General features: G+C 36.9%; 1 protein-coding gene across 2 annotated transcripts in view; it reads right to left on the bottom strand.

Annotated features, from left to right (window-relative positions):
* Positions 1–1226: 1226 nt before the first annotated feature.
* The window catches only part of HPGD (15-hydroxyprostaglandin dehydrogenase), a 48810-nt gene continuing 26715 nt past the window's right edge, over positions 1227–23321 (bottom strand). Inside the window, exons 5-7 of one of the 2 annotated variants that reach the window (XM_027837470.1) lie at positions 9519–9595; positions 4802–4965; positions 1227–3754 (exon numbers count right to left, since the gene is read on the bottom strand). In XM_027837470.1, coding sequence (XP_027693271.1) covers positions 3616–3754; positions 4802–4965; positions 9519–9595 — 380 coding nt within the window. In that variant the 3' untranslated portion in view covers positions 1227–3615. The remainder of the gene's footprint in view (positions 3755–4801; positions 4966–9518; positions 9596–23321) is intronic. The other variant, XM_027837471.1, reaches the window with a different exon arrangement.

Genomic DNA, 23321 nt, shown 5'->3' with positions numbered 1-23321 from the left:
CCCATAGGAGCCTCTTAATAAATGCTTGGTTGATTAATGATTGATTAATTAATACATAAGTCTCTCCCCTTCATACGGGCTGCAGACCATCTCATTGCCTGGGGCCCATGTTGAGTTGGAGGTAGCTGGTGGAGGATGGCTGAAAATGAGCATTCATATTTTTACTCTGCGACTACAGTTCCACACTCATTTGCTATCTAATTTTGAATCTGTGGTCATAGGTGAATTTTATCCTGAGAAACAGACTCACCCAAGGTCCTTAGCTAAGGACTTAATTACTTTATTTTGCCATCTACCCCTGGGATAGACTAAAATATTTAGAATTTGAATCCTTCAGTTGTCTCCCAAATTGTGCAAGGTCATTTTATTATCTTTTATGAGTTGCATTTTATTTAAAAGACTTTTAGGATGTGGATTTAGAAATGCAGGTTATATATATCTTAGGACAATTTTAGGACACTGCACTAAGACTTTTGGGAAACTCTGTAATATCAAGAGGACGCATGGTGTACAGAACATTGGACTCTATTTTGGACAATGGCTCAAATCCTTCCTCAGATGCTCACTACTTATAGTTACGTTACCCTTGGAAAATCAGTTAACTTTTCTCAGCCTCAGTTTCCTTATATGTAAAATAAGGAGGTGGGGGTGTGGCCTTGACTGTTAAGGTCCTTTCCAGTTCTGCAATCTACGATGTACTCTAAGCTCTCTCTTTTCAAATTAATAAACTGAGGCCCACAGAGTTTAAGTGATTTCCTCAAAATGATACACTTTAAGAAGGATCAGCTCCATGTCCTACCCCTAGGCCAGGGATTTTGTCAGCACATAATACTGTCTTTCCCTGTTACACTCTATTTCTGGCTTTCCTTTTTTAAGGGCCATTACTACTTATTCATTCAATACATTCAGTAAATATTAACTGTACCTTTGTGTAAAGCCCAGTGCTGCAAGATAGGAATACAAAGACTTACCTGGTCTAGGCCCTGTTCTAAAGGAATTTTCAAATAAAATGAGAGAGAGAAGTAAATGAGGTGGTAGGGACAAATACACAAATAACTAGGATTCTGAGCAGAGGAGGAAGCCTAAAGGATGTGTCCAGGAAGTGTATCATGAGAAATCTGAAGAGAGATATCACTTTCAGTTGGGGATGGGGGTAAGGAGAGCAGGTCAGGGAAGGCTTCCTTTTAATTTATTATTTAAGGGAAAAAATCTCTTGAAACGAGGTATGATATATTAAATACATTAAATTTTATTTAAAATTTACATCTTTGATTTTCAATATTCATTCAGCAACAAAGGAAAAATTCTAAATACTTAAGACAAATAAACATTTTCAATCTTCTCCCAGTCCATCCTAGACTGTCAAGTTAGTTACACAGAGAGAAAATAAGTTGCTTGGATCCTTTGTAACGAAGCGTCAATTATTGTGTGCCTTGGAAGCAGGAAGAGGATCTGAGGATTTGGAAGAAAGTCCTGTATTCACAAAAGAAAATAGAAACTGGGGAAGGACTTACCTTCACTGGAATCATCACTGGTAATATAAAAATAAGAGGCAACTGTGTTTAGAATACACACCAAGCTGGGATTTTCCCAACGAGTGATTTCTTTCCCCTACTCATGGGCTTACATTGTATACCATGTTGCAGAATTATGAACATTATTTACATAATTTTTAAAAGGTGAATAGACTTTTTTAATATATACACTCACATTTTTATTTGGTGCTGCTCAGCTATTGCTTTTCAATGCCTGCAACAGACAGTTCTTTGTCTTGAAAGAGAGTATTTCTATCACAGAATGTACTTGCTGAGAGCAGCCAGAATGTAGGGTAAGTCTACAAAATTACTATATACACATTTCAAAGTCTGACTTCATGTCACAGAGATAAAATGAAAAAAGACAAAAAGGAAACATGGTTTAGAATAGTGACATTCAAAGCATGGGTGCTCATTGTATGGTGTGGAGAGGTCTATGCCCAGGTGTGACACAGCCTATTCCCAATCTATCTCCATCAAAGGCAAATTGAATCTTTTTCCCGTTGGAGTCAGCCTTGTTGAGGCTGCCTGTCCCCAAAGCTTTCTTAGTGAACTCCAAGAAATAACCACCAGGGATTCATACTTAATTAACTCCACAGAATTTTAGGCAGTAACATATATGGGATTATATGATCAGCTCTCCTTTAGGAGATACATTCCTCACTTGCTGCACAGCCCAGAGGGCTTGACTCACATTAGAAGGCCTATAATTCAGCAGGCAGAGGAGATTCACTGACCTTCAGGCTGCAATGACTAAGTTAGGAATCTAGGGCCTTCACCATTGATTGGTTGCAACATTTACTGGAGCATGGATTACTTTAACTTGGTTTTTGTACTCCTCAGGTAAGGTAACCAGCTCTTCCCTCCACCGCATATTCATATCCCTTACTGGCCCTGGAGTGTATAATTACATGTAATTACAATACTAGCAACAAAAGAGGAAATAATACATGGCTATTTTTATTATTGTGCACTGTGGGGTTTGCCACATCTATTGTCATATCAGCACTTGAACAGTGAAAGGGATGAATTATCATCCAATTTGAGAGTACTTAGTGATATTTTAGAGATTTTAATCAAATGATTTTAGTGAAAGCCAGCCAATTTTGAAATCCATGAAATTGGCTAAAAGGAAAATTGAGTCTGAAATTCACATTCCAGTTACAATTTTTTTCCATAAATTAGTACGTAAATTTATTTTTTGAGGGGAGGTTCCTATTCTTTTTTTGCTCCTTAACTTTGAATTGCCGATACTAAATACACTGCCCCTAAAGTCTAATATTAAAGCTTTTGAAGTTAGAGTTCAGAACCCTGAATTCAGAGATAGCTGAGTAAGTGGACCAAACAGTCACGGTCATGACTGACAAATGGGAAAGCAATGTTTCTTCTAAGACAGGAATCTGACCTGTGAAATCAATAGTCTCAAGTTCTATTCTTAGCCACTGACTTTCTTTCCATCTGTGGTAAGTATATCAACTATAGTTGATTTCTTTACTTCCTTCAAAGGGATGCTGTCACAATAAATACACTAAAAAATTTAAGAATGGGAGTTGCTCAGATCAAAGAGTATACATTGAGTATTAAAAGTATTATTACTGAGCATTTGCTATTTCATGTAGCTTAACTCATTTAAATCAATTATGCACACAAACACAACAATTGTTTACAACATATTTCTATCACCCTTGAAAAGAGCAATTCAAGTATTTAAAATATCAAATAAGACATGATGGTTCTAAAAAAATTATCATTTGTGCACCAATGACTTAACTAGATAAAAAATGCAGATTAGTATTTCAATAGCCTTCTAAATTTCTCATAGCTCAAGTTTCCATGTCCATGCTATGTATTAGAATTATTATAACTATTAATCACATGCTTAATAGACCATAAGGAAGATGTCATTAAAACATCAACCTTTTCCCACACAAATACAATTCTTCATTGTAGATTTCTCATGAAAGGACTTAAGCTGTAAAATATCTTTAAAACAGATAGCTTTTATACTATGAATCAAATCCAGAAATGTGTGAATACATCAGTTGTACTTCTGTTCAGATGTTGTCAATTCATGAAGTGTTTACTGAGTTTTAGACTGATATGGAATTGTATCATAGTTTTGAAAATGAATTCCCTGAGATGTTGTGATCTTCATAATTGCACCATTTAAAGCATCATCTTCAATGATGGTTATCAATCCTTTAGCAATGATTGATGGGCTAAAAAATAGAAATGAAGCATATAAATTTTAAAAATTAGGGATGATTATAACTTTTTTTAGTAATTTTTAAAGTATCCATTTACCTTCAGCCCTCAGCACTTTAATATGTAATAGAAGAATAAGTTTATGATGAAGACATTGCTATTCCCAATTACTTCTATTTAATCAGATGCCAGAAGACTTAGATAATGACTACAGTAGTCAGAGAACATACTAGACTTTGGTCACTTTGGGCCTGAATTATTCATATATATTGTTGACTTCACTTAGATGAGTCTTTTTCCACCCTATTTCACATACTCAACTTAACACCCACCAGCTAGAAAATGTCAAATGTAAGAGCAAAAACTATATCTTTATTCTATGACAACCTATTACTGGCTTCATTAAGTCATTGGGTGTTCCTGTTTCTTTATGTTATTGTGACATTCTTTTGTTTAGCCATGGTAAAATGGAGAATGTGCATTAGGATCCCATGAACTTTCATAAAGTTATATTTAATATCAATATTTAACCTTTTAAAGGCCTCTGTGGCATAGCTGGAGTCAGAGCCACCATATGACCTGGGTAACACACCTGACATGTATTGGCTGTGTGACCCTGGGCAGATTCATTTAGAGTAACTTTCTAAGACTATAAGTTGCAAAGCAGATGCCAAGTTATATTGGTAGAGGGCGTTTCCTCATCTGGGAATGTTCTATACCAGTGAAACCATAGGTTCAATTCAGTTAGTTTTTTTTTCCATCTTCAGAGAAAATCAATCTATCAATCATAGATAAGACTCCTAGATTACATTTGTTTTGGAAATAGATGCTGATGACATTCTCTTTTGACATTTGATTACCAAGTAAGATGTTAAAGAAGCAGTTCCATTTTGGAAGATATCAGACTTCTTTCTCTCATATAAAATTTCAACATTAAAAAACTCAAATGTCATGCTTGGCTTCATAGGTATAACAAAACACAATTATCTGGGCCCTGAATTATCTGCTCACATGTATTATTAAATAATCTGGGAGAAAAAAACATGAAGATCTCTACTTACTCTAATATTCCATAAAATTTCATCATATCTTTGATACAATCCTTGTATTCATAATATTGTCCCATGTTCTCTTCTTTTTCAATGGACTCGAGGATTGGCGTGTTAACAAAACCTGGGCAAATGGCATTTAATCTCACACCAGTCTTCATATTGTGAGCTGCCATCTACCAAAAAAAAAGTGTTAAATGATTTCCAAAACTACTATAGCTTTAAACAGAATTAGTATATCTGCAGAATGTAACAAGTGATAGTATTGAATCACAGAGGGTGAACTAGCTACAGAGTTCAAACCCTGCCTTTCACATATACTGACTCTTGTTGGTCCCTGGGCAAATCATTTAACTACTCTGCAATGTTAATCCTATGAAAGGTACTGTACTAGGCACCAAAGATACAAAGACAAAACAAAAGAGTTCCTGTCTTCAAGACCTTCAAAATCATGCACCAACCTATATTTCCAGACTAATGCCATCTTACTACTCAATCACCAACCAGGCTGTCAAGCTAGTGCTACCTCTTTCAAGAAGCCTTTCATAATTCCTCCCATGGTTAAGTGTTTTCTTCTCCATAATGTTATATTTATGTTGTACACGTGTAATTAATTTGTGAAGCTATATCTCTTCCCAAATCCTCAGGCAGGAGGTAAGTTCCTTGGGGGAAGGGGCTATCTCATTTTTTATTTGTATTCCCAGAGGTCATATGGCACATAGTGGGTGCTTAATAAAAACATGTTGATTAGTTGGAAACAAAAATTTTAAACTATGAGAAAAGGGCTCTGTTCTCCCATGGAAGAACTAGCCAAGAGTACTCCAAGACCTCAGAGAAGAAAAGAATAAGGCGGTTTGCCACAGTCTTTACTCTCTCAATGAATGCAATTAAAAAACCCAAAGGTGGTTAACTCTCAGAGTTTCAGGTTTCTTACCTATAAAATGAGAAAGTTGGATTAAGTCAGGCTTTCTTAACTTTTTTGTATGCCGTGGAATCTTTGGCAGTCTAGTAAAGCCTATGGACTCTTTCTCAGAAGAATTTTTTAAAATGCATAAAATAAAGATGTAGAAGTACAAAGTCAACATTATAGAGAATTTAAATCAATCAATTTTATTTAAATAGTTATAAAAATATTAAGGAAAACTTATTTATAAACCCCAAATTAAGAACTATTCGATTAGACTTCTCTCTGAGGTCTTTTCTCTTGTATCTCTAAGTCTTTCTGATCTTCTATTTCTCATAAAGTCTTTTTTGGCTCTATGGAGAGACAGTTGGATGTATTAGTTATGACTAGAAAAAATGCTCAAATTTTGCTCTCCAGTAAAGTTGACTTGACTTACGCCACTAATCCCTCTAGCTTATGAAACCAGTGTTCTATCTTATTAGAAACTACACCTAACATTAGGAGGTGAGGAAGGATGATCCCAGTTGGTGTTAATGTAGATAAGTTCGTTGGGCTGAATAAAAGAAAGTTCTCATGAGGCCCATTTGGTAGGGTTTGTTTTCTGGGCCACTTACAAATTTGCATAAGGAAAAAAAGTTCTGCTTCATGATTGCAGACTACACCCTTCACGTACTACTCATTGGTCATCAAGGGAAATGATGAGAATGATTTGGCTGAGTCATTCACACTAGCAGTCACACTGGGAAAATAACTCAAATCACATGTCCTAATGATAGCAGGGCAGCAGCGTCAACTTCCCATAGGAAGGACAACATGTTCAGAATCTAAAGATGAAACAGGAATAGCTTCTTTTTAATATCATAATCTATTCCTGTTTGTTTTGGTGGAGGGAGTTGAGTTCTATAAAACCATAGGTTTAAAGAGTGTTATTTCCAATCATTTTATATCATCTTCAAAATATACTAATGGTGTTAGCTTTGAACTATTCAGAAAAATGTCATTGTTTTTAGTTTCTCTGTGTCATAATGCTTTTTCCTGTTGGGTTTTTCAGTTATGTAAATTATAACAGAATTGATAACTATCAAAGCAGGATTATTTGGCTTACAATGTGTGGTGGCAAATATTAAGTAATTTAAGGTTAGATGTCAAAAGCCATAAAACAAACAAAAAACTTATCCTATTATTACAGAGATATTGGTTTACAAATAAGGCGAAAATAGAAAAGGAATATATTTGGTAGAATTAGTCTGAAGATAAATTATCTAATTATTGCTGGCAAGTAGAAAACAAAACAAAACCCAGCTGATTCCGGTTCCAGTTTCTTTACCCTAAATCCTCATTTATCTGAAGAAAAAAAGTATTTGGTTAAAAGTTTAAAAACAACTGTTTTTTACCTTAATACTATCCAGTCAGGTCCACACAGGTTAATTACCTGATTAGTTACATATAATCATATATATTATATATATGTATATGTATTATATATATATGTGTATGTATATAAAATCTCTCTAGTTCTGGCCAAATATTTCAAGAGAAATCTGACTTATTAGCTTTAGACAGGGTTTACAATACAATAGCCTAGGTTTTGCTTGGGCAAGACTGTAGTAAAAATCCAAACTTTGAGAATATTGTCATTATGAGAATGTTATGATGTTAAGGACAGGCTTACTATATAGTTGTGGCAGAATGGGGACCAGAATCCAAGCCTTTTGTTCCTTTTCATCACACAATACTTAAACAATCAAGTAGTGAGTAATGTATTAAGGATTCCTTTTATAACATAGTGAATAACTAGAATTTAACAGATCTAGAAGTTGAGGTTTTTTTTTTTTAAAGGAAAGAAGGATTTTATTTCTTTTTGTCAAAGATCACTGATGTGAAACATTATTTTTCTTAAGAGTATAGAATGAAACCTCCAACCAAGTCTTACTCTGTGGTATGGAGAGATGATCCTGGTTCTCAAAAGCTTAGCCAGCAGAGCACAAGCTCTGTCAATATCTACCAAGATGGAAAAGCTTGAAAAAGTCCAGTGATGGACTGATCATATATATGCTGGACTCACCTAACTATGTTTGGAGTTGGCTGAAAAGGGATAAATTTTTTGGTCACAGCAACCGTCAAAGATCATCTATTAAATTAGAGAATTCTTAGCTATGTTAAACAACTGTACTGATGAAACTGCAGATTCTTAACATTCCTAAGTCAAACAGAATATCACTTTCCTCTTTTCTTTCATGATCTGTAGAATATTGCATTTAATAATAATAATAATAATGATGATGATAGCTAGTATTGCTTTAAAGTTTGCAACATGCACAAACAAAGCCAATGCAAGCAAGATTAGGAGGGAAGCAGAAAACTGAGAAAGAATTTTTACAACCAGTATCTCTGATAAAGGCCTCATATCTAAAATATATAGAGAACTGAATCAAATTTATAAGAATACAAGTCATTCCCCAATTGATAAATGATCAAAGGATATGAATAGATAGTTTTCAGATGAAGAGATTAAAGCTATCCATAATCATACAAAAAATGCTCTAAATCACAATTGATTAGAGAAATGCAAATCAAAACAACTCTAAGGTACCACATCACACCTATCAGATTGACTAATATGACAAAAACAGGAAAATTATAAATGCTGGAGAAGATGTGGGAAAATTGGAACACTAATGCATTGTTGGTGGAGTTGTGAACTGATCCAAACATTCTGGAGAACAATTTGGAACTATTTCCAAAGGGCTATAAAAGTATTGATGCAGCAATACAACTACTAGTTCTGTATCCCAAAGAGGTCATAAAAAAGGGAAAAGGACCCACATGTACAAAAATATTTATTGCAGCTCTTTTTGTGGTAGCAAAAAATTGGAAATTGAGGGGACGCTCATCAAATGGAGAATGACTGAACAAGTTGTGGTATTTGAATGTAATGGAATACTATTGTGCTATAAGAAATGACGAGCAGGTGGACTTCAGAAAAACCTGGAAAGACTTACATGAACTGATGCTGAGTGAAGTGAGCAGACCAGGAGAACATTGTACACAGTAACAGCCACATTGTGTGATGACTGACTTTGATACACTTAGCTCTTCTCAGCAATACAAGGAGCTAAGACAATTCCAAAAGACTCATGATGGAAAATGCTAACCACATCCTGAGAAAGAACTATGGAGTCTGAATACAGATTGGAGCATACTATTTGCTCCCTCTTTCTCTTTTCTTTTTGTTTTGTTTATTCTTTCTCGTGGTTCCACCCATTAGTTCTAATTCTTCATTACAACATGACTAATGTGAAAATATGTTTAATAAGAATGTATATGTAGAGCCTATATGCTGTCTTGGGGATGGGGAAGGGGAAGGAGGGAAAGAAAATTTAAAACTCAAAAGCTTATGGAAGTAAATGTTGAAAACTAAAAATAAATAAATTAATTAAAAAAAATAAATTTTGCAGCATACTTTGTATTATCTCATTTACTTCTCCTAAAACCCTGTGAAGTAGGTGCTATTACTACTCTGAATTTGCAACAGATGAGGAAATTGAGGGCAGAGTTTAAGGGACTTGCTCAGGGTCACACAGCTAGTAAATGTCTGAGGCAGCATTCCAACTCTGGTCTTCCGAACTCCAAGGCTAGTATACCACCTATTGTGACACTTAGTTACTATTTTTCTCATGTAAATAACTTTATTAAAAGAGAGAAAGAGAGAGAGACAGAGACAGAGAGAGAGAGAGAGAGAGAGAGAGAGAGAGAGAGAGAGAGAGTCCCTGAGCTAAATAAAAGGAATGTGGCAAGTTTTGGGGCAGTTATGTATTTACTCACAGCAGCAGACCGTGTGAATCCAATTATTCCATGCTTGGAAGCACAGTATACTGGCTGGTGTGCAGCAGGCATAAGTCCTTTAAAAAAGAAAAGATAAGGAGGAAAAATTAAGTAGATTAGGTTTCACTAGACAACTATTAAATCCAACCAATTTGTACTAGCTACAGCTGAAAGATAATTTTCTTGTAAATCTTTTAAATAAAAAAAAATACACACTTAGCAGTAGGCAATTTTGACAAACTTACCAATTTGCTCCCTCGGTCTCTCGCCCTCACCCAAATATACACATTCGAATGCCCCAGGTACTGGGGCAGCCTATAGGTCTAATTAAATGCCCAAGAGGCTTAGGGAAGGGTGAGACTCGAACTTCACTGAGAAAATGAGGATAATATTTGTCCCATCTATGGTGATGAGGAAAATCCTTAGTAAGCTATAAGGCTACCATGTAAATGAACTGTTGTTACTATTCTCTGCCTCTATGCTAGGCAAGTTGAAGATGATGTTTAAATAGAGTATAGTTCATGGAGGAAATTCCTATTTAAGGAACCCTGTGAGTCATTTTATGAACTAAAACCAAAGCATCAATTTACTGTTCGGCAAATCCTCCTCTCCACCCTTTTTTCAAGGAATGCTTGAGTGTTATTCCTGGAGAGTAGAGCCAAGGAGAACCTTAGCACCACTGTCTCAAACAAAAGCCTAGTTTGGATCTGGTTCTCATCACCAGCCACCATCTGTAACAACCTGACCAACTCCAGCCATTTTAACATTCAGGTCCAGAAAAGGCCTTTCTGTCCCTAGAACACATAGATTTTCAAAGAATTTGCTCATAATGTAGTAAGCATTACTGTCAAGCTTATTTTCCTGAAATGCCTGCAAATTTGTGGGTTGATTAACTCTCACACTTGTGAACTCACCTCCCTCCTCTTTCGATCAATTTTCATTATTTCTTAAAATCATCTATATATTACAGATACTCCATGATGCTTCAGCAACATAGCTCTTTCTCCCAGCCCACTTCTTAATCATGATTTCTCTGAGCCAGGATCCAATGATCTTTGACTGCTAAGTATGGTTATTATACTAAATGCCCTGCTAATAAAAGGAAGTAATCTCCACTCAGCTAGCCATTCTCAGAATATCACCAAATAAGTTGAGTGTGCCATACCAAAATTCAGATATGGATATAGAATTTAACCACTCCCGATAGACATGTCAAGTTTCAACCCAGAAAGCATGTTTACTTGGGAATTATTTAAATCCTCAGAAGAATAATTCGTAGGTAACAAAGTGTTAACTCTAGGAATCAAAGAAGCTTAACATTTTAGTACTCTTTTTGTTTGAATTCATTTTTAAGTTAGAAAAAGATATCTAAGTACATTATGTCTGTCAACATTATGTCATTTAACAGTTAAGTTTTTTTTATACCAGTTATTTTCCATAATTCTCCATACACCCATTGAAATTTCACAACAAAGAAAAAAGAAAAAAGAGAAGCCCCTTTTTGGAGGGCAGAGTTGGGAGCCTCCTAGCATTATCTTACCAATTTGGCCCCTGTCTCTCCCCTTCACACAAATATACACATTCTACTGGCTAGGACCTGGGGCAGCCTATAAATCTAATTGAATGCCCAAGAGGCTTAGTGAGGGTGATACTGGAACTTCACTTACAAAATGAGGATAACAATTGCCCTTTCCCCCTCACCAGCTCTGCCCATCACCAGCAGCAGGAAGCTAAGGGCAGTCCCTTTAGGGAGACTGTGGCTGTCCCCTATATCTGGAATACTCTCCCTCCTCATCTCTTCCTCCGAGCTTCTCTGGCTTCCTTCAAGTTTCAGCTCATGTCCCACTTTCTGCAAGAAGCCTTTCCCAATACTTCTCAATCCTAGTGACTTTCCTCTGAGATTACCTCCAAAGTATCCTATTTTCATCTTGTTTGGACATGATCATTTGCATATTGTCTTTCCTATTAGATTGGAAACTCATTGAAGGAAGGGACTGTTTTTGCCTTCTTTGTGTTCTCAATGATTTGCGCTGTGTCCAGCACACAAAAAGAACTTAAAATACTTTCTGACTTAAGTAACACCCAACACTGTATATAACCTGACATTCCTATAGTCTCCCATCTTTCTTCTGAGAGGAGAGAAGTGTGTTAGTTTTATCATCTGTTCTCTAGGATCAAGATTCAACAACTACTTATTATACCTTCAACAGAACAGAAAAATGTAATAGGAGTTTGAGGCTTATAGGGTCTTTAGAAGTAGTAGGTTTCTTAGTGATCAAACTAAAATATGGAAGATTATTTCAAGCCGTCTCAATATAGTCGTTTAAAAAACTACTTTCTAAGAATGGATGCATGCTTTCTAGAAGTCAGATGTAGAAGCTTCTTCTGGCCTCTGTGATATGACAGTAGCAAAAATCCAAATTGACTCATAAAGTACTATTCCAAGGTCAAAGCTCTAGAGCTGTAAATCTTTCAAGGTCATCAAATGTAATCCCTTAATTTTTCAGAAGAACCCAAGGTTCAGAAAGAGGAAAACAATTTGCCCCAAAGTCATCTAAATAGTAACTGGTAAAGTCAGTATTTGAACCCAGGTCTTGGGTCACCAACATTAGTACTCTGTCCAGTGGGTGAAATCATATTTATTCAGTGCTACTCTAGAATAAGAAAACATAGGGCTTCTATTTAATCCAGTGGCTTTATTCACCTCCTCTGAAGTAATCTCTTCATGTCTGGAAACTGACATTACCCCAGGAGATACAGAGACGAGTTTACACAGAGATAAACTAGTTGACACAGCCATAAAATATACAATAAATCAGAATGTTCTCCCAACTGAAAAAGAAAGTAATCTATAGACTGGCAGAAATGCCTTTCAAAGGGCAATTTGGAATTAATTTCTACTGACATAAGTCTGAACTTCTGAACTCACCTCACTCAATATTTAAGTACATAGTTAGTGAAATAAAGTATTTCAAATACAAATTTTATTGGCTCTTTCTCAAGAGGCTAGAGACAAACTTATTTCCTCACATGGTGCAATTTTAAAAGTATCCCTGGTTCTTTAGGAACCTTTTTAAACTGCTGGAAGATTTTATTTATTCTAAATATGATGAGGTGTGAGTACACAGAAGGTCATAGCCCAGAGAATCTGAGTCAGAGCTGGAAGAATAGTTGAAGGTCATTTTGTCCAACCCCCTTATTTTTTAAGAGAACTAAGGCCAGGGAGGTGTGACTCTGTGGAGAAGACACTGTTGAATTCAATGACCTCTGAGGTTCTTTCTAGCTCTAAAACTATGACCCTAAGTGTCTTTCCCCAGGTCAAGCTAGTAGTACCTGGCAGAATCATGAATCATGCTCACTCTTTGCTAAACACAGTATTTTAGTGGATTGTATGAGGTAACTATACTATGGCAGCCAAAAGAATTAACGTGATCTGGAGCTATACTAAGAGGAGTACAGCTACTGAGATGATTTTAATGAGTGTATTCTGTCCTACTCAGACCATGGTTAGAGTATTATGTTCAGTTCTAGGAGCCACAGTTCAGGAAGGACATTGACAATGTGGTGAGTGTCCAAAGGAAGACAGTGAGAATGGTGAAAGGCCTAGAGTCCATGCTGCATGAAGAGAACTGAAGGAACTGGGAAGTTAGCCTGGAAGAAACTCAATGGAGTCAGGATAGTATTCTTCAAATATCTGAAGGGCTCTGATGTTATCTTATTCTGTCTGGCCTCAAAGGACAGATCTAATAGCAATGCACAAAAGTTGTAAAGAGGCAAGATGGAAATTGTAGGCAATACTTCCTAATAATTAGAGGTATCCGAAAGTGGAATGTGCTGCTTTGGAAAATATTGGTATCTGAGATCTTTTAGCAAAGGCTAAGCAACCATTTAACAAGTAATCAACAAAGGACTACTATTTGCAAAGCACTGTGGTGAAGTAATCAATAATTGTTGAGTTAAAAAACCCAAACAGGCAATCATCTACACTTAAAGGATGTTAGCTCAAAAGATGTTTTACATAAAAAGATAAAAACAAAAAAGTTATGTTTTAACATTTTCTGACCTTAATTCAGGGGTTCTTAACCTGGGATCCATGAACTTTAAAAAAAAAATTTTGATTACTACATTTCAGTATACCTAGACTGCTAGTGGGGCAGTGGTTAGAACAGAGTCAGGGGGGTGGATAGAGAATGTTCCAGGCATGAAGGATGTCCAGAGAAAATGTCCAGAGCTGAGAAATGGAAGATCTTGTTTATGGGACAGCCACAAGGCTGTGAATACTTCACTTCAATAAATACTTGTTGACTGATTTTGGTTTTCTCCCTCTATTTTTTATTTTAAAAAAAAAAAGGTCTTGAATTTATAGTTGTAACTGATAACAAGTCTTACTGACTGTCTTGGCCTTTGAACATTTGATGGAAAGTTAAAATTGGATACACAGGAAACTCAGTACCATCAGGCTCAATAGCGTAGGCTGGCATCTAGCACAGTAGTAAGAACATGACCCAAAATACTTCTTGATATGATTTAAATTTCAAAGTCTTTTACTTCTTCTGTGCAAATAAAAAGACTGCTTAATAATGTTAAGCACAATGCCATTTTCTAAAACAGAATATATCCTCTAATTAGAAATATCCTTTGGGGCTTTTTTTTCATCTCTTTTTGGTAAAGCTTTTCACTTTCAATAGTAAGCTAAGATAATCTCCACATTTTTACAGGAATTAACAAAATTGCAGGGGTTTTAGAAAATCCAAATTCATTTCTGAGATGAATGTACAGGTCTGGTCCTGTAATCTTGACACAGGCAAAACTCCCAGTAAAGTTTAGATGGGAAGATTTGGCTGTTAAACCAACATAGTTCAGTGTAACAACAGCAGCATTATTCTAAGTGTTTTTAGTTTTGAGTTTTCTTTTTATTTTTTTAAACAAGATTAAAGTCTGTTAAAGGAGCAGTTTAGTCAGGTCCTTCAGTAAAATGCTATTCTGAAATCCCAAGAGGTTATTACTGTGGGTCCTCAAAAGCCATGCCAGCAGGAACACAGCTTTTGCAGGTCTTACACAGCTAGGAAATTGGAAGCTGAGAGAGGATAAGTGACTTACCCAGGGTCACATAGCTAGTGAGTATTAGGATTTGAACTCAGGTCTTCTTGACTCTAAGTCCAACAACCTGTCCACTTAGCTACCCTATGTCCTCCATCTTTTCCCCACATGCCCCCATTACAGTTTATATACACTCTATCTTTATTGAATTCAATTTATTGGTTGCCGAAGTAGAGATGATTGCTATGTTAGGTATTCTCCATATAGTCTAAAAATTGAAGACCATAAAGCTTCAGAGCATAACTCACTAGACCTCATCATTATTGGTCTCCCTGGCTCCAACTGGAGTCTCTCTCCTCTCTAATCCTTCCTCTACATAGCTGCTAAACTGATACTCCTAAAACACAAGTCTGACCAGGCCCCTCTGTTGTTCAAGAAGTTCTGTTGTCGTTCAGATGTGTCTGACTCTTCATGACACCACTTGGGGTTTTCTTAGGAAAGATAATGGAATGGTTTGCCATTTCCTTCTCTAGCTAGATAAAGTAACTGAGGCAAACAGGGTTAAGTGTCTTGCCCAGGGTCACACAGCTAGTAAGTGAATGAGGCCAGATTTGAACTGGGGAAGAGGAGTCTTCCTGATTCCAGGCCTGACAGTCTACCCATTGTGCCACCTAACTGCCCACAAGAAGCTCTAATGGCTCGTAATTGCCTTCAGGATAAAAGACAAACTTCTCTGTTCGGCTTTTAAAGCCCTCCACTATCTGGATCCAGGCTACTTTTCTAGATTTTTTTGCACATTCCTCTTCTTAATGTAGTATGTTTCAGTCAAACTGGCCCACTTGCTATCCCCCATGTCTAGCATGCTGTCTCCTCTCTCATGACTTGTATGTAGGCTGTTCCCCATGCCTGGAAAGCTCTCCCTTCTTCTCCCTACTCACAGAATCAAGAGAGGTCTCAATGAGGACCTTCTTTCCAAGCTCACTTCATGTGCCACCTCCTGCAGGAGGCCTCTTCTGACTCCACTGTCCCACTCCTAGTTGTTAGTGCCTTCCCTCACTGAAATTACTTTAAATATATCATGTATTTAAGGCAACACTACGTGGATTTGTCTGTATTCCTAATACCTAACACTGTCTGGAATATGATAGTTGCCTAATAAATACATCTTGAATTAAATTTTATAATATAAAAATTACTCCTATGAACGTTAAGCACTTGGTAGCTAGGAAACATTACAGAAGGGGGATGGGTTAGAAGCATCTTTACCCAACAACTGTCCTTTGCCCCTTTCTATCAATGGGAAATAATGGATAATGCCTCCCTATGGCATAGAAGATATCATAAAGGAGCATCATTCCCATGTCACCCAATCCAGTTTTTACTTCATGATAATAACCAACTCATAGAGGGATTGGAAGTTTGCAAAGCACTTTATCTACAAGACCTCATTTGAGTTCCATGGCCAGCCTGTGGAGCTGGTGCTATAAATGTTATCCTCACTTTATTGAGAAGGAACCCTAAGGCTCTAACCGGTTAAGTGGCTTGCTCATCTCAAGCTGGGTAGTATGGACAGTGGATGGTGAGCAGGGTCTGGTGTCAGGAAAACTTGAGTTCAAATTCAGTCTCAAACACTCTCTAACTGTATGACCCTGAGCTTTTAACTTCTGTCTGTCTCAATTTCCTCAACTATAAAATGAGGATAATAATAGCACCTATCTTCTGTGGTGAGGATCAAATAAGATATTTGTGAAGCACATAGCACAGTACCAGGAACACAGCAGGTGCTTAATAAATATTTATTTCCTTCCTTCTTCCTTTCTTCCTTCCTTCTTTTTCTCCCTCCCTCCCTTCCTTGTTACACACCTACTCAGTGTCACAAGCGAGATATAAACCCAAGTCTTTTTGACTCCAGGTTCAGGATTCTATGATCTTATTCTACCTGGCCTCCATCAGAGAATCAAAAACCACATGACCAAGAGAATGAATGTTTAGGTATCATTTATTAGTGACAAGAAGTCTGTATAGAAGAGTGTTCATGTCTGGCAAATTATCAATCTGATTTCCAGGTCTCCAGACTTGAGCACGCCCTTCCCTCAGCATGCTGAGTAACCAACCACTCAACCCCAATAGCTACTCCCCTGTTGGTTAAGCTCCTTAATTGCATTTGGTACTCTCTCTACGTCATTGACCATTACCCATTAATCTTCCAGCCCAACCCAGCTGTCTCAACCAAGCTTTTAACTGGGACACTAAAGGACTCTGCTATGTACAAGGAATAATTAAGATATACTCTGGCAGAACTGAAGACAACTATAGGTATCCCATGACAATCAAATGAACAGGGAAAAAAATTGAGGGTAAATGTGAAAAGATTAGGGGAAAAAAAGAAAGGCAACAGTGAACATATGCATGAAACTAAAAAACCCCAAAGGGTTCTTTTTAGAATACCCTAGCAGAGGGAGAGTAGGCTGCCACGTACAAATTGTGATTTAAAGAGCACATCAAGGTTCCTTGGCTCTGTATTACAGAGTCTGTAATCTTTCCTTTTATGGCACATTCCTTCCCTTCTTAATATTCTGAAATCACTGTCATCAAAGCTACTGTTTTGCTTTATTGGGGGTTTGGAGTGTGTGAGGGAAGAGAAGAAGAATATATATAGAAGGCTATTGCTAAAATGCATGTAAGGGAGAGGGTCTCAGCAAGGACACGTTGGGGGAGAGCAAAGATAGCTGCCTAGCTTTCTCCTATTATTTTACTTTCCTGGATTTGTCCATTAGATCAGCTAGCTGTCATCAGCTGTCAGCGAGAACCTGGTCCTGAGGAAATGAGATACAGGACTGCTAAATTTCAGTGGAGCATGCCAAGGAGGGAGGTTGATTGGAGGAGGCATCATGGTGTGCTAAGTACCAAGACTCCCATAGGAGCCTTGGGCCTGCAAGGGGGAGAATGAAGATGTCTTAAGAAGTGGAACTGGGGGCCCAAAAGACAGCGAGGACAAGAGTAGGAAGCAGGGGACAATAACAAACCTGGAATATTTTGCAATTTTATTGGAGACTGTTTTGTGAGTCATAATTGATATCTAATCAAGAAGCAGTTTGGAACATTAGCCTATCATTTATCAAATTACCAAAAAAAAGCACCTTAAAAGAAAACAACACGTTGAAGCAAATGTCAGATTTTAAATGGTATGCATTATTTGTGAAAGCTCATTCCACATATGCTTTTCAAAGACTGAACCTTTGGTATAGAAGAATAGCACTTTATTATTCAAGCACTATCATGTGGGTAGAGGTTTGGCTTTGGAGGCAAAACAACCTACATTAAGTCCTGTCTCCTCTGTCATATATTGGTTGTCACATACTAAATACGTGACTTATTTCCTTCCTTTCTTCCTTCTTTCCTCCCTCCCTTTTTCCTTTCCTCCCTCCCTTCCTTGTCACAACCCTCTCAATGCTCTAAGCAATTGTCATAACACCGCAAGCTGTAGAAACGTGCTGATCTGTATTGCAAGAGGAAACTCACTGTGAGTTCTTTATGCTGAACAAATCACAGACCCACTTTAAAAAATATATATACACATATGTTATCCATATTTAAGATTATATTGATGTTGGTAGGGAAAGATATATATTGGTAAGGAAGAAAAATGCTTTATTATTTAGAGGTTGTAATAAACATATGCATACAAAAGATCCATTGACTTAGAGGTGGAAGAATACTTAGACATATAATGTAGTCCAACCCTATCATTTTGCAGATTAGAGACTGGAGCCTAGAACTATGCTTTCTCTACTGTACCATATATGTACACACACAAGCACATACGCATGGATATGCACACATAATTAAACAAGTGTGTATCTGAGTAGTAACTTCTTTACTAAAGTCATTCTGATGTTTTTTCCCCTATACTACATGTGTACATATACATGCACACCTATACACATATAAAGACACATGTAAACATATGGGGCAGCTACGTGGTGCAGTAGATAGAGTGCCAGGCCTAGAATCAGGAAGACTTCTCCTCCTGGGTTCAAATCTGGCCTCAGACACTTATTAGTTGTGTGACCCTGGGCAAGTCACTTAACCCTGTTTGCCTCAGTTTCCTCATCTATAAAATGAGCTGGAGAAGGAAATGGCAAAGCACTCCAGTATCTTTGTCAAGAAAACCCCAAATGGGGTCATGAAATGACTGAACAATAGCAAAACATGTATATGTGTATATATATATGTATATGTGTGTATATATATGTATATGTATGCATTATGTATGTATAGATAATATTTATTGAAGTTACTACTCATATACATACACAGATTTTCAACGGCAGTTAAACATTTGTGTATGTACATGAGTAGTATCTTTAATAAAGCTACTCTGATGACTCACTGTGGTTTGAGGGTGGCTGAGGGTTCATAGATTCTCAAGAACAGTGGAACATGTGATCTGGCAGTGCCTGGTCATCTGGGGACCAATTTAGCCAAATATGAAAAAAAATTACCATTCACCAAAAGATTAGGGAATGGGTAATGGTTCATTGGTTTTGGTCATAGCAACTAACGAAGGCTAATTTACTAAAGAGTTGGGATCTATATTGCTCAAGGGAGTACCTATCTTGATGAAATCTGGGATTACTGAAGTATCTATAATATATACAACACAGATATATCTACTTTCATATATATATGTATATGTAATATATATGTACATGTGTGTATATCTTTGTAAGTGTATATATATATCTGTATATCTATAAAATGTATAGATAGATATAAATATATTTAGAGATAGATAACTTTTACAAGTTAACACTATATGTTAATAATATTAATACCATAATTGTCCTATTATACCTCACATTAAATGTGATATTATGCTTTATAATCCCATATATATATACTTGTGTGTATAAATACACATATACCCAGCTCTGTGACTAAATGAGTCATCAATTAAGAAAGAACTGAGACTAGTCTTAATGTCCACATTCTTATTTGTAAATGCCTATCCTGATATTTGACTACAGGCAAAAATCATCAAATGCTTCCTGTGCTTGAGCACATTTATAACACATATAAGTTTTTTCACCAAAGCTTTTTCAAAATATAATGTAGCTTTGGGAATAAGCCCTGACCCAGAAAACCCAGGGCCCAAATTTCTCTGTGCTATTAAATCTGCAACTGGAATACATTTTCATTGACTTCCAGCTGGAGATATCAGCAGGCAATGCAATAGACTAGAACACATTTCTGATTAATTGAAACTTTTAACTTTAAGCTGCAAGAGACTTTGGACCAATCTTGGACCATCTGGACCAATGATTCTGAAACTTTTTTTTCCCTTACAAGTAGCATGAGTCGTAAACACTGACTGTTTAAGTTGTCAGTGTTTGTAGAAAATTGAGAAATTTTCAATGTACTCCTTCCCCTTGGGAAGGGTAGTCATTTTGTTGAACTCTCGGTAGATTTCTGATATGTTTTAAGGTTAGGGTTATGTGTAATAGGCAAGATTTGCCGATTTTGCAAATACTGTTCTTTCCATACTACTTATACTGCGTAAAAATTTTTATTAAAAATAATTTATAATTTCTTAAAGCTGCAATAATATGATGTGCAAATTTCCCAGCACACCTTTTGAAACTTTTGGCATATTAGTGCACTGTGGCATATCCTTTGAGAACCATGATATAAGCTTAACCCTTTATTTTATAGATGAGGAAGTTGGGGCCTAGAGGAAGTTAATGACTTTCTAAAGGGGTGACAGCAGATGTTTGACTGCAAGGCCAGGTATGATCTCTCTGTTATGCCATGGGGTTGAGGGCAGATAGACAGGAATCTAATCTGCTTTTAATGACCTCAAAATAAAGGCAGGGTGCCAAGATGGCAGAGTGAGGAAGGAATCCTCTGAAGCCCTCCCAAATTCCCTTCCAAACAACTAGAAAACCACCCCAGAGTTGGTCTAGGAGTAGGGAAGCAGCTTGCTAGCCCAGCAGGAAAGGTCTGTCTCACTGGGGAGGTCCAAGAGCAGCAGCAGCAGCAGCAGCAGCAGCAGCAGCAGCAGCAGCAGCAGCAGCAGCCAGCCTCACAGCAGGGGGCCTGTACAGGCTCCAAGCCTGGGGCAATCCACCAGTGAGGTCCCACGTCACTGCAAACCAGCAGTCTCCTAGGCAAGTGAGCAGTCTTTGTAGCACAGCAAGGCCCCACCCCAGCAGCCCCATCCCCAGGACAAGCCACCAGGGAGGCCTTGACCCCATTGCTGACCCCCACCCCTTGGGCAGATCACCAACAAAATTACTCCTCCAGGACCTGCTAGCAGAGAGTCCCTGTTTCCATAGCAACCAGCAGTAGGGCCCTACCCCGGGGAAAGATCAGCTACAAAATCCCTCCTCTAGGTTCAGCCACCAGAAAGACTCTGTTACCATAGCAACCCAGCAGCAAGGTTCCACACTTGGAGCAGGACCATAGCTAAACCTCACACTCAGGAAAGGCCCACAGGGAGGCCTCACCCCCCAGCACAAGCCAGAAAGGAAGTCTGCTTTTAAGAGAAAGCAAGTAACTAAGCCCTGAATCCTAATGAAAGCCAGCTGTAAGGCAGAAGCAGAGCATTAGCTCAAAAAGCTTGGGACAGTACAGGACCAGAGCCCAACTCTCAAAAACAACCCTTGACTATAGAAAGTTACTATGATGATGGGAAGGATCAAGACATAAATTTAGACTAGGACAATAGTATTGAAATAGCTACATGTGAAGTCTCAAAGAAAAATGTTAATTTGGTCTCAGGCCCAAAAAGAATTCCTGGAAGAGCTTAAAAAGGGCTTTAAAAAGCAAATTAGAGAAGTAGAAGAAAAATTGAGACAAGAAATGAGAGTAATACAAGAGAACAAAAAAAAAAGAGTCAATAGCAGGGGAAAAGATATACAAAAATTTACTGAAGAAAATAACTACCTAAAAAATAGAATTGGCCAAATGGAAAAGGAATTACAAAAGCTGACTGAAAAAAATGATTCCTTAAAATTTAAAATTGAACAAGTGAAAATATATCCAAGAGAGATAATATACAAATTATTGGACTACCTGAAAGCCATGATTTAAAAAAAAGCCTGGGCAACTTCTTTTAAGAAATTATGAAAGAAAACTGCCCTGATTTATTAAAACCAGAGGGCAAAATAGAAAATAAAAGAATCCACCAATCACCACCTGAAAGAGATCTCAAAGAGAAAACTCACAGGAACATTATAGCCAAATTCCAGAGCTCACAAATCAAGGAGAAAGTGTTGCAAGCAGCCAAAAAGAAATAATTCAAATATCATGGAATTATAGTCAGGACTACACAGGATTTGGCAACTTCCACATTAAAGAACCAGAGGGTTTAGAAAATAGTATACCGGCAGGCAAAGGAGTTAAGATTATAACTAAGAATCATCTACCCAGCAAAATTGAATATAATCTTTCAGGGGAAAAAATTAATGAAATAGAGGACCTTCAAGCATTTCTAATTAAAAGACCAGAGCTGAATAAAAACTTTGACCTCCAAATTAAAGACTCAAAGGAAACATAAAAAGGCAAAAAAGAAACAAGACAGAGAAAACATAAGAAATTCAGTAAGGTTAAACTGTTTATATATTATAAACTGTTTATATATATAGCAAAATAATATTTGTAACTCTTAACTTTATTAGTATAAGAGCAATTGGAAGGAGTATATGTAGACAGAGGGTGTGGATATAAGGTGACTGTGATGGGATGATACCCCAAAAAATAAACTAAAGGGGTGAGAAAAAAAATTGCACTGGAAGAAGAAGGAGGGCAGAGATTGAATGGGGTAAATTATCTCATAGAAAAGAGGCATGAAAAAACTATTATAATGGAGGGGAAGATGGGGGTGGAAGGTTGGCAGGCAAAGTTTACACTTTATGTTAATCAAAATTGGCTCAAAGAAGAAATAACATACATACTCAGGTGGATACAGAAATCTATCTTACCCTATCAGGAAGGAAAAAGGGATGAGGATAAAAGAAGGAGGAGGGGAGGGTATATTGGGGAAAGTGGTGGTCAGAAGTAAAACACCAGTGAGGAGGGAAAAGATAGGGGATAAGAGAGAGAGGGGAATAAACAAGTAAAAAAATATCATGGAGGGAAATACACAGTTATCATAACTATAAATGTGAATGGGATGAACTCACTCATAAAATAGAAGTGGAGGGAGGGAATAGATTAAGAACCAGAATCCTACAATATGTTGTTTACAAGAAACACATTTGAAGCAGAGAGATACACACAGGGTAAAGGTAAGTGGCTAGAGCAGAATCTGTTATGCTTCATCTGAAGCAAAGAAAGCAGGGGTAGCAATCATGATCTCAGACAAAAGAAAAGCAAAAATAGATCTAATTCAAAGAGATTAAGAAGGAAACTATATCTTCCTGAAAGGTACCAGAGATAACCAATAAAATAGATAGACCATTGGTTAATTTGACTGAAAAAAGAAAAGAAGGAAACCAAATTATTAGTATCAAAAATGAAACGAGTAAATTCACCACCACTGAAGAGGAGATTAAGGCATTCTTGGGAGCTATTTTAGTCAATTATATGTCAATAAATTTGACAATCTAAATGAAATATATAAATATCTACAAAAATATAAATTATCCAGATTAAGAGAAGAAGAAATAGAATACTTAAATAACCCAATTTTAGAAAAAGAAATTGAAGAAACTATCAATGAACTTCCTAAGAAAAAATGACCAGGACCAGATGGATTCA

The sequence above is a fragment of the Vombatus ursinus genome, unplaced genomic scaffold (assembly GCF_900497805.2).
Source record: "Vombatus ursinus unplaced genomic scaffold, bare-nosed wombat genome assembly UNPS02014821.1, whole genome shotgun sequence".
Taxonomy (NCBI): domain Eukaryota; kingdom Metazoa; phylum Chordata; class Mammalia; order Diprotodontia; family Vombatidae; genus Vombatus; species Vombatus ursinus.
The sequence above is the reverse complement of the archived record's forward strand: the minus strand, read 5'-3'. Positions and strand labels throughout refer to the sequence as shown.